The sequence below is a fragment of the Monodelphis domestica genome, chromosome 4 (assembly GCF_027887165.1).
Source record: "Monodelphis domestica isolate mMonDom1 chromosome 4, mMonDom1.pri, whole genome shotgun sequence".
NCBI classification, from domain to species: Eukaryota; Metazoa; Chordata; class Mammalia; order Didelphimorphia; family Didelphidae; genus Monodelphis; species Monodelphis domestica.
Window position 1 is genome coordinate 14,295,415 of NC_077230.1, and position 12,520 is coordinate 14,307,934.

The 12,520-nt window shown below is 38.7% G+C and overlaps 1 protein-coding gene across 11 annotated transcripts in view; it reads left to right on the forward strand.

The window, feature by feature from the left end:
• SYNJ1 (synaptojanin 1) overlaps positions 1–12,520 on the forward strand; it is a 132,589-nt gene that overhangs the window by 33,703 nt on the left and 86,366 nt on the right. For all 11 annotated transcript variants that reach the window (XM_056826065.1, XM_056826064.1, XM_007493285.3 and 8 more), the window contains exons 4-7: positions 2,267–2,534; positions 3,783–4,008; positions 5,316–5,399; positions 9,637–9,698. In XM_056826065.1, coding sequence (XP_056682043.1) covers positions 2,267–2,534; positions 3,783–4,008; positions 5,316–5,399; positions 9,637–9,698 — 640 coding nt within the window. The remainder of the gene's footprint in view (positions 1–2,266; positions 2,535–3,782; positions 4,009–5,315; positions 5,400–9,636; positions 9,699–12,520) is intronic.

The window sequence follows — 12,520 nt, forward strand, 5'->3', positions numbered from 1 at the left end:
CTCTTTCCCTCTTTCCCTCTCTCCCTCTCTCCCTCTCTCCCTCTCTCCCTCTCTCCCTCTTTCCCACTTTCCCTCTCTCCCTCTCTCCTCTTTCCCTCTCTCCCTCTCTCCCTCTCTCCCTCTTTCCCTCTCTCCCTCTCTCCCTCTCTCCCTCTCTCCCTCTTTCCCTCTCTCCCTCTCTCCCTCTTTTCCTCTCTCCCTCTCTCCCTCTCTCCCACTTTCCCTCTCTCCCTTTCTCCCTCTCTCCCTCTCTCCCTCTTTCCCTCTCTCCCTCTCTCCCACTTTCCCTCTCTCCCTTTCTCCCTCTCTCCCTCTCTCCCTCTTTCCCTCTCTCCCTCTCTCTCACTTTCCCTCTCTCCCTCTCTCCCACTTTCCCTCTCTCCCTTTCTCCCTCTCTCCCTCTCTCCCTCTTTCCCTCTCTCCCACTTTCCCTCTCTCCCTCTCTCCCTCTCTCCCTCTCTCCCTCTCTCCCTCTTTCCCTCTTTCCCTCTCTCCCTCTCTCCCTCTCTCCCTCTCTCCCTCTTTCCCTCTTTCCCTCTCTCCCTCTCTCCCTCTCTCCCTCTTTCCCTCTCTCCCTCTTTCCCTCTCTCCCTCTTTCCCTCTCTCCCTCTCTCCCTCTCTCCCTCTCTCCCTCTTTCCCTCTCTCCCTCTTTCCCACTTTCCCTCTTTCCCTCTTTCCCTCTTTCCCTCTCTCCCTCTCTCCCTCTCTCCCTCTCTCCCTCTTTCCCTCTCTCCCTCTTTCCCTCTCTCCCTCTTTCCCTCTCTCCCTCTCTCCCTCTTTCCCTCTCTCCCTCTCTCCCACTTTCCCACTTTCCCACTTTCCCTCTCTCCCTCTTTCCCACTTTCCCTCTCTCCCTCTTTCCCACTTTCCCTCTTTCCCTCTCTCCCTCTTTCCCACTTTCCCTCTCTCCCTCTCTCCCTCTCTCCCTCTTTCCCTCTCTCCCTCTCTCCCACTTTCCCACTTTCCCTCTTTCCCTCTCTCCCTCTTTCCCTCTTTTCCTCTCTCCCTCTCTCCCTCTCTCCCTCTTTCCCACTTTCCCTCTCTCCCTCTTTCCCTCTTTCCCTCTCTCCCTCTCTCCCTCTCTCCCTCTCTCCCTCTCTCCCTCTCTCCCACTTTCCCACTTTCCCTCTTTCCCTCTCTCCCTCTTTCCCTCTCTCCCTCTCTCCCTCTCTCCCTCTCTCCCTCTTTCCCTCTTTCCCTCTCTCCCTCTCTCCCTCTCTCCCTCTCTCCCTCTCTCCCTCTCTCCCTCTCTTCCTCTCTCCCTCTCTCCCTCTTTCCCACTTTCCCTCTCTCCCTCTCTCCCTTTTCCTCTCTCCCTCTCTCCCTCTTTTCCTCTCTCCCTCTCTCCCTCTCTCCCTCTTTCCCTCTCTCCCTCTCTCCCTCTTTCCCTCTCTCCCTCTCTCCCTCTCTCCCTCTTTCCCTCTTTCCCTCTCTCCCTCTCTCCCTCTTTCCCTCTTTCCCTCTTTCCCTCTTTCCCTCTTTCCCTCTCTCCCTCTTTCCCTCTTTCCCTCTTTCCCTCTTTCCCTCTTTCCCTCTCTCCCTCTCTCCCTCTCTCCCTCTCTCCCTCTCTCCCTCTCTCCCTCTTTCCCTCTTTCCCTCTTTCCCTCTTTCCCTCTCTCCCTCTCTCCCTCTTTCCCCTCTCTCCCTCTCTCCCTCTCTCCCTCTCTCCCTCTCTCCCTTTTTCCCTCTCTCCCTCTTTCTCTCCCTCTTTCCCTCTCTCCCTCTCTCCCTCTTTCCCTCTCCCTCTCCCTCTTTCTCCCCTCCTTCTCTTCTTCCCTCCCTCCTTCCCAACTGCAGTACTGCATATGAGTAGAGAAATAGAGAAATCTTGTTTGAGGCTGTAGAAGATTTGAATTGCATGTTCACTAATTAGATAAAGTCTTTCCCTCATGTATCCAGGATAAAGTATATTCTTTCAGGAAAATTATATCGATGTCCCCTGGGACAGAGCATCTGCTACAAGGCACTTATTTCTAATGCTTTAATTAGAGGCTGTAAAAAATTCCTTAAGGGTGTCAAATAATTTAATAAATATTGATATTGTTATTTATAGTCAAATATTTCAGGGCACTATTAGTGTTAAAGTTAAATTTTTCTTTTTTTTTTTTTGTGAGTGTGCTAGTGAAACTTAGAACTTAATTTCCTTGATATTTTTCAGTGAATACTAAGATCTTTAGAAATGAGGGGAAAAGACCACCAAAAGAAAGATTTTAATTATATTTGAAAACTACTTGGAGTTCATCAACTATTGCTTTGGTTTTATAGGTGATATAATGGTACAATATCTGGTTCTAGTCACGGGTTGCATGTCTGTTGGAAAGATTCAAGAATCTGAAGTATTTAGAGTTATTTCCACTGAGTTTATATCCTTAAGAACTGATTCTTCAGATGAAGATCGCATTTCAGAAGTTCGTAAAATTTTGAATTCGGGAAACTTTTATTTTGCATGGTCTGCAACTGGAACCAGTTTAGATTTGAGTCTTAATGCCTGTCGTGGCATTCAAGCCTACACCACTGATGAAAGATTTTTCTGGTGAGTCCATGTTTCCCTTGTTTTTTCCCTGACTAAAATTAGATATTTAAAATAGTAGAGAAGGATATTGTTTATATTATCTGTTCTTTGATGTAGACTATCACTTTAAATTTAGAAATGATTTTAAAGTATCTAAATTAGGAATGGTATCAATCATTAACACAGTGAAATTTCTATTAATAATACCATGGTTGATAATAATGTGTAATATTCCAGTTTTCCAGAAGTCAGATTTCTGGCAGTATCAACTTTATGGAAGCAGAGTTCTTACTTTTATTTTGTTTAATTTTGTAATATTAGAATATCATGTTATTTGAACAACAATGAAATTTGAGAGTGTGAATAAAATTTAGCATTTTATTAAAGCAACTTATACCAATATGACCTATGTAACAGCTGTACCCTTGGTAACTAGATGTAAATGATAAGAAAATGATTGTGGTTACTTTTAGTCAGAACAAATTTGTATCATGTTTTGCATTGTGCTCTTCATTCGCTTGTATCTGTAATCAATGTTACAATAGATAACGGAGGACTCAAAATCAAGAACAGAGAGATAAAGAGTTGGAAAGATATTTTTTCACATCTATCTACACATATTTACTGCAAATGCATCTTTATATGCATATATACGTGTGTATATACAGACACACTCAGACATATTCACATGCCTCCCAAGGCTCCCTATGATTCCTTTATAAGCTCCAGTTTTTCAGATAAACATATTTATTTATCATTACCTCTCCTAATACTTTTTCTTATGCAGTGTTATATTTGGTGACCAAGATTTTTTCCTTGAGAATCACATAAAAAGACTGTCTAGTTTTTAATAAACTTTTACATTTCTTTAACATTTCATATTTTATATATTTTATTTGTTTTTTGCAATAATTCAATAAGGAATCTAGAGGAAGTTGTAGTATTCTCATTTTTTAAAGGAGAAAAGAGAGGTCAGATTATTTGCCCAAGTTCACAAATAACGAAATTGAAATCACATTCTAGCCAAATGTACACTGATCATATTTCTCAACTGTTTTTGCATATCCATCCTGTATTTCCTAATAGAACAACAAACTCTTAATGATAGATACTTGTTGAAAGAATAGATTCAATTATGCTTCATCTCATCCAGGTCAGTTTTTTAAAGTATATATACAAATCTACCCATTGAAGTATATGCTTTAGTTGAATTGAAGCTTTTTTTATATATCTTGTTTTCAGTAAGCTAATCTAATTTTTTTTCATTAGGAATCAATCACTACACTTACATCTCAAGCACTATGGTGTGAATTGTGATGACTGGTTATTGCGCCTTATGTGTGGAGGAATTGAAATTAGAACAATTTATGCCGCTCACCGTCAGGCAAAAGCTTGCCTTATTTCACGTCTAAGTTGTGAACGAGCTGGGACCAGGTTTAATGTCCGGGGAACAAATGATGATGGTCATGTTGCTAATTTTGTAGAAACAGAACAGGTATTAGTTGTATTTTGGTTTTATTTTTTAAGATTTGTTTCATAAGTGATCCTAGAAGTCCTAGAAAACAGTTGTCTATTTTTTTTTACATAACTCAAAACATTTTTCTTAAACGTAACGGTCTTTCCATTGTCAATCATTGATTTACTGGTCATTGTATTATGGATAAAAGTTTTTTCCATAGCTTTTACAGAATGAAATCTTATAACTCCAGTCATATGGCAAGATGGTGTATATAACCCAATAAATTATATAACCACTTCCTGTAAAATTGAAATTTGAACTCTGGACTTCAATCCCCACAAGCCCTTGCTCCACTTCCCCAAAATGCTTTGTAATCTCACGGGAATTCTGAGGTGGGCTGAGATCGAGAAAGGATTTAATCTGGTGGTAAAGGTTTTTGGGTCTCTTTTGGACTTCCATTTTGGAGCAGACGTGGCTCTTTCCATAATGTAGGTGAGGTCTTGTCTAGGCCTCTGGCCTAGGCATGTGTTTTTTCTTATCCTGTATTTTCTTTAATCCTTAACTTTAATAAACCTCTAAAAATATAATACTCCTTGCAGAGAGAAACTAATTTCTACCTGCCTCAGTCTCACCTAAATTTTAATCTTTACATGCCTTAATTTAGGTATCTTCTAATAAATACTGGATTATGTTAGTGAATTTTTTTAAAGAATTATTTTTGGTTAAATGAAACACATTTTGAAAACTTTTTTTTTTAATGACATTGGTATTCCATGCTATTATAGAAACTTGAACTGAAATTTAATCCAAAATTATTTATAAATCCTGGTTTACACTAGTGTATGTTTGTATATGGATGTGTGTATGAGAACATAAAAACATTCAACTCAGCAAATTAGTTTTTTAAAGTTATAAATACCATATTTTTAAAGTATAAGATTATGGGGTAAAGAAAACTAAAGCCAGAAATCATCTATAGATATACCTAATTGGAGAGTTCACTAGGATATTATCTTTCTTAGAAATATAATCAAAGTACTGTATTTACAATGCAGCTTTATTAGTTTTAAATTTTTTAAATTTATTTTTACTGCTTTAAGTTATTTTTGTAAAATAGATATTGATTTAAAAGATAGTTACTAAATTTTAGTTCATTAAACATATAGAATATCTATAAGCATCTTTATTATAAAAATCAATTTTTCCAAAAGCTCAAGAAGTACAAATTAATAGACTTGATTGCTTTCTGAAGTAAAGGAAGTATAAGCTTTTTCTTTCAAAAGATAATGATTTTTAATATGCAAAATTGTTTTAACTATAAAACTTTGGTTTTGTCTCCTTAGATTATATATTTAGATGATGCAGTATCTTCCTTCATACAAATCCGTGGATCTGTACCATTGTTTTGGGAACAACCTGGCATACAAGTATGTTTTTAATATTATAAAACTTTTTTTCTTCAGGAAAATTTCCATTGAGTCCAAAAGCTTCTTTCTTCTTTGCTGTCCTTATCAACATCAACTTCCACTCCAATTAATTTAGTGTTATGTTTTGCTGTAATTGAATTTCTTATGATAATTTTTTTCTAAATTGAAATAAAACCCAATGCCATTTCTTCTGAATATTTTTAAAGTAATGCCTTTAAGAGTGTGTGCTCAGCAATATATAAAACATATAAAACTTATTAGCCATATGGCCATGTGGAAATCACTCAGTCTCTATGACCTTCAGTTTTCCCATCTGTATAAATGAGGTAATATTCACATTAATTTACCACAGAGAATTATTATAAGGAAGTGCTTTGCGAACTTTAAGGCTCGGTACAAATTAGAAATGAAAAGTAGTAAAATCATAGAGTTGCCCTCAAAATGGCATTTTGCCATAGTGATAGTTTTTATGATCTCTAGTATACTTTCTGATGAGTATTATAAGGTTCAGATTGTATAATAAGATCTTTGGCATATTATTAAGCTGACCTTGGTAATTATCTTTTATTTCAACTTAAGGGATTCTTAGTCATCAGAATGTAATTTTTTTTATTTTGACATATGCATATTTCAGTGTAGTCTGCAGTATTTTTTACCCAATTTGCAAAGGAATTGATCAAGCAGTGTGTCTTTCACTGAAGGACACATCTTCTATTTGTGGCTCATAGATTAGGTTACTCTGACCCACCTGCCATTAAAATACCTGTTTTAGTCTAAATGCTGTCATTCTAAGTGCCTCTGACTGAGTTGACAAGCCATTAGGACAAATGAATCTCCTATCAATACTGACATTCTTGCTTTAAATGAAGCCATCAAGTTATCATGTATTTACTGAGTGCTTCCTATGTGTGCCAGGTAGTGCCATGGTTGCAAAGAAAGGCAAAAGAAACAGCTCTTGCTCTCAAGGATCTCAGTTTAATGGAGGAGACAGTATACAAACAAGATAAACACACACACTATAAATTGGAGGTAATGTTAGAGGGAAGGTACTCATATTAAGGGGTATCAGGAAAGGTGTCTTGTAGAAGGTGGATTTTATCTAGGACCTGAAAGAAGCCAGGGTAACTGGCAGGAAGACATGAGGCCTGAGTGATAGGCAATTAAAAAGAAACATCAAAAAGACCAGTGTTACTGGTGGGATATACATGGTGGGAAATAAAATGTCAGAAAATTAGAAAGGAGGAAGGAGCCACGTTATAAACAAAAACAGAGGAATTTATATTTTTTCATGGAGGACCACAGAGCTACTACTGTAGTGTCTTGAAAAGTCCCAAGTTTTAGGAAAATCAATTTGACAGGTGAGTGGGGAGAACCTTGACTCAGTAAGACCAAGCAGAAGGCTCTTGAGAAGGGGAGCATGTGCAATTTTAAAATAAAAACTTTTGCAATCTTTTTTTTTTAACTGTTACTTTCTGTCTTAGAATTGATACAAAGTATTGGTCCCAAGGCAGTAGTAGAATGGTAAGAGCTTAGTTTAGTAGTGGAGAGTAAGTGACTTTCCCAGGGTCATACAACTAGGAAGTATCTGAGATCAAATTTGAACCCAAGACCTCCTACCTGCAGGCCTGGCTCTCTTTTCACTGAGCTACCTAACTATTCTCTCATTTGTGGATTCTCAATAAATGTTTGTTGAATTGAATCTTCAGAAAAGGAAGATGGACAATTCAGCATTATTGCCTTATAAAACAATGTGAAAAGATAGAGGGAAAAAATTTCCTTTCTTGGACTCTCTAGTTTCTATTTATCTCCAAATACTCAGCTCAAATACATTCTGTTTTGATTATCCTATTCCATGTGAGAATAAAAATATCAATATAATAATACATGAGTGTTTCATGTCTGTAGTCCGATATGAGTCAATGGGAAAAATACCTCATCCCTGGATTTCAAACCAAAAACCTAGTTAAAGAGACAATACTTTGATTTTTTGCCTTTATCATCTACTCTTGTCCCCTTCCTCTGACAACCATACCATTGGTCAGTTAGTCAATACCTGATGTCTGTCAACTTCTTTTCTTACCCCTACTCCTCTGTCCTAACCTTATTTGTATTGTTAGACTATCTAGGACTGCTAGCATTTCCTTTAAATGTAGATGACTCATTAGTTCCTTATGATTTGAAAGTAAAAAGCCTTCCACTTATCATCTTGGTTTAATATTGTCCTTCCTTGGGGCCTAAGGAATAAGAGGGAACATAAAAAGGAGTTATTGTTTTTTTTCATTCCTTATGGCTTTTTATTTGACCAATCATAAAAATACCTCAGATTCAAAAAGGCCTTTGATAACACTGACAAAAGGAGTGGGCAATGTCTTGACTCCTGGTAGCCTTGGATTCTGTTATTACCTCTTCACTCCCCTTCATATGGTCATCACAATGTTTTCTATACTTTCTTCTCTCTCAAACCTTCCCCCACTACTGAAGTTCCCGTCTCAGGTTATGGAAGCCATAGTGACTGAAGTAGAAGATACCTTTTTCCTACCTTCGATACCTGGGGTCCAGACTATTGTTCCCCATGCCCCTTTTTTGCTTCTCTGTTTATATTTCTTTTCAGTTATGTGTATGAACCCAAGAAGTCATATATTTGGAAGGGATGTCCAACAGAGTCAACAACTTTATTCCTTCCCATGACATTCCTCCCATGAAATGGAACCATTACCATTTTTCATGCCAGCATCTCCTGAAGATCCTTCAGGCCTTTCCATCTGTCCTGCTTTTATATCCTGTGGTCCTCTTAACATTGTCATCTGACCTACTTGTAAAACCTATAAATCCCCCAACCTTGCTATCTCTCCCATCTGAAGACTTGAAAGAACTTTCTTTGCCCTAAAGCTGAACTTTATGTCTTATCTCCCACAATTAGACTATAGACTCTTTTTTAAAATTTTATTTAATTAGATGATTTAGAATATTTTTCCATGGTTACAAGACTCATGTTCTTTCCCTCCCCTCCTCCCACCCCTTTCTGTATTTGATGCACAATTCCACTGGGTTTAACATGTCATTGATCAAGATCCATTTCCATATTATTATTTGCACTAGGGTGATCGTTTAGATAGACTATCCTACTTTTCCTATTTAAATTTCCAGAGCTCAACACAGTGCTTGACACAAAGTAAATTTAAATACTTTTTCATTCACACATTCAAAAGAAATATATTTATGTGGAAGAGAAGTATCAACCTAAACCTAAGTGCTCTTTAGGGTTCAAAGATCATTGCTATCATAATAGTGTGAAGATTGGATTTAGCTATCTCCTGATTTGTAACAATGAAGATGCTTAGTCTAACAAAATCAGGGATGTCTTAGGAAGTTTGAATTATCCATCCTACTTTGTCTAACAAAATCTGGAATGACTGTAACCATGCTTGAAGATTGAGTGTTTAGAAGGATGGCCTTTGATAGAGAAATTGACAAATCAGAAACAGCTGACAGACCCCTGGGCTGTCCTAAGTGAAGCTTAGGCTACGATTGGTGCAGAGGAGATGCAGGAAAGGGAGATAGAATTGTCTAGGTTTTTTTTTTTTTGTTTGTTTTTGGCGGGGCTTCCTCTTGTCACTCCCTTTTCCCCGGAGATGTGGCTCTGGCTGGCAGCGTGTTAAGTGTTCCAACATCTTGGCGTGGTGGCAGCTAATTGTCTGGGTTTTGGCAGTGAGTTTGCCTTTGAGCTAATTCAGGTTCAGGCATCTTGACTGAGCCCTCTTGGAGTTCAGGCTGATTCCTTCCTCCTTTACTCTCTAAAACCTTATCTTCCTAAAGTCTCTAATCTTCCCCCCTGGCACAAGCCAGGCGGGAGAAATCCTACAACCTTTCCTTCTCCCTTCTTCTTAATTTCTTTCCACTATATTAATTAAATCACCATAAATTTCCAGCTGTCTTGGGTATTTTATTTGGGGTATCCCGTGGCGACAAATAACTAATATAGTTTATTTCACAACGCTAAAATTATCCTTTACAATAGGGAAAGGTTGTGTGGAGATCCTAGTATTTGAGCCAGCTCTTGGTTCCAATACTACCTCTGACATTTGCTACCTGTATAACCCTAAACAAAACATTCAGTCTTACTTGGCCTCATATTCTTCTTCTGTAAAGTGAGAAGGCTGAACAAAATGGTCCCTTCCATCTCCAAATCTGTCAGTTTACTTTTCTTATGTGATTAAGTCTAATATTCTTTTTCAAGGTGGGATCTCATCGTGTTCGAATGTCAAGGGGATTTGAAGCCAACGCACCTGCTTTTGACAGGTAGTATTTTAAGTTGTTGCTGTTGTTTATTGTAATTGTTTCATTTTCATGCCATTAGATATTAAGTATTTCTTAGGAAGGGTTTCATTTCAGTCAATTTGGTTGTAAAATAAAATTCTGCAATTCAAATATTTTTTTTTTCATGAAATGAAAGCTCTTGGCATTCAGAGCTATTACCTGTTTTACTTTTGTTTTATCCTCATGTGTCTTTTCTATTGGCCCACTGTTCTGTGTTGTTATTAATAGCAGTGGGTACAGATTAGGCTGTTTCTTAAGAAGCAGAGCCTGTGGAATTGAAAGCAGAATCAATCCTCTTATAAACTAAGATGGAATAGTTTCTCCATGGAAGGGCAAGGGTTGGAGAGATGGAGCTTTGTGAGCTAAGATATTTCTACCTGGAAAAGATACTAGATCAGTGATGGTGAACCTTTTAGAGACTGTGTGCCATACCCCACTCAGAGACCATGTGCCACATCCCTCCTTCCCCCCACATGCTGGGAACCCCCCCCCCTTTTACCCCACACAAGGGAACGAGGAAGTGCTCTCATTGGGCTGCTAAGCAGAGGGGTGGGTGTACCCTCAGTGAATGTAGAGAAGGGGAAGGGAGTGGTCTAAGCTCTGCTCCCCTCCAGCTCTGCCACCCACCTTATCTCCTTTGTGTTTCCATTGGGCTGCTGGGCAGAGGGACTGGTGATATGAATAAATATCTTCAAACATGATGGAGAGGGGAAGTTGAGCAGCTCTGCCCAAGTCTCTCTTCCTTTCTAGTAACAAATATGGAGGCTGGGGGAGGGGGGGGAAAGGCAGTGCTTGTGCCCACAGTGTGCTGTGTGCCATAGATTCACCATCACTGCACTAGATGGCTTGTGGTAGCTGCTGTCCACAGGCTCAGCAGGGAGCTTACAAAAGTAAAATTTATCCTGCTGCTACATTTGGAAAGGTTAACTACTGCTCACACACTTGCATAGCACTTTAAGACTTTTAGAGTACTTTTCTCAGAGGAACCCTGTGAGGTTGGTAGAGCAAAGTTATCTCTACTTTATAGATGAGGAAGTTGATATTTGGAACCATCGTCACAATTGAAGAAAGTGAGACAAACAGGGTTAGGTGACTTGCCTGGGGTTACACAGGGTCTGAAGCCAGATTTGAATTCAGAAAGATAAGTCATCTTGATTTCAGGTCAGGCACTCTGTTCACTGTGACACTAGCTGCCATCATCATCATCACATAAGCAAATAATGGAGGCAAGATTCAAATCTAAGTTTTCTTCTTACCCCAGTCCTTTTCCTTCTACTGTAGACCACATTATCTTTTACGGTAGCAGAGCCAGTATCTGAAACCAGATTCTTTGATTCTAAATTCACGATTCAATCAGCAAGCATTTCTTAAATGTTTGACATGTGCCAGCCACTATGGTAGACACTGTCCCTTTCTCCCTCTAAGGAACTGCCATTTTCAAATATAGGCTCTATAACAAAATAAAGACACAATTATGGGGACAAAGCACTGAAAACTGGAAGTAATCTAAGAAGACCTCTTGAAGGAGATGGCCCATGAGCTGCTCAGCCTTTCAGGGAGCTGGGAATTCAGAGGGATGTGGGTGAGGAAGAAATGAATACCAGACATGAGAGAAAGAGCTGATTCAAATTGTGGCAGGAGATTTAAAATGCTGTGTATAGGGAATAGCAATGGCCAGCTCACCTGAATCAGAGAATATATAAGGATATAGGTTGTGACTGATTAGCCTGGTAAAATAAACAGACTGTGAAAGGCTTTAAAAGCTAAACAGAAGAGTTTGCAATTTATCCAAAAAGTAGTAGAGAACGAACCACTGAAGCTTCATAAATAGTAGACTGACGTGGTCAGCCTTGCCATTTAGGCACATTAATTTGGCAACTGTTGAGAATGGATTGAAGTGGGAGTTTAAGGGGAGGTAGGTAGTGAGATGTAATGGAAAAGGCATTGGATTTGGAATCAAAAGACCTGGGATCAAATCCCATTTTTTCCACTTTCTTAGTCTATGTGACTTTGGACCAATCTTAGCTTCAGTTTTCTCCTCTGTAAAATTAGAGGACAGAACAAGATGACATCTAAGGTTTTTTCTAGCTCTAAATGTGATTCTTTGTTCTGCATAGAGATGAGGTGAATTTCTGGGAGCTGATAAAATCATCAAGAGAGTTGAGTATAGAGAGAGGAAAAGAAGAAAAACCTTAGGACAGAGCCCTGGGGTATACCAGTGCATTAGTGTAGGGGTGTAGGGGAATAAATTATGATACTTCAAAGAAGAGTGAGAAGGATTGATCAGATAGGTAGAAAGGATCCAGGAGGAGAAGGGGTACTACTGAGTACTACTGAGAGATCAGGATGGATGAGGACTGAGAAACAACTATTGGATTTATCAGTAAAGAGATCGTTGACCTTGGAGGTAACAGTTGCAGTATAGTGATAGTAATAAAGCCAAACTCTAAAGGGAAAAGTGAGTTGGAAGTGAGAAAATGGAAGCAACAAATACAGCTTTTTAAAAGGAGTTTTATGGTAGAAGTAAAAAGATATAAAATGGGAATTTGACAGGATAATAAGGTCAAGTGAAGATTAAAGATTATAGAGATCTGGATATGTTTAAAGGAAGAGTCAGTGGCTAAGGAGAGATTTAAAATTGGAGAAGGGGGAAGTTTTCAGGGGGACCTTCCAGAGAAAGTGAGATCAGGGGCAAAGATATAAAAATAACAACAATAATAATAGCTAGCCTTTATTTAGTAACATACAGTTTGTAAAGTATAAAATAATGCATTTATCATTTGAGAGGGGTTGATTTTAGAAGA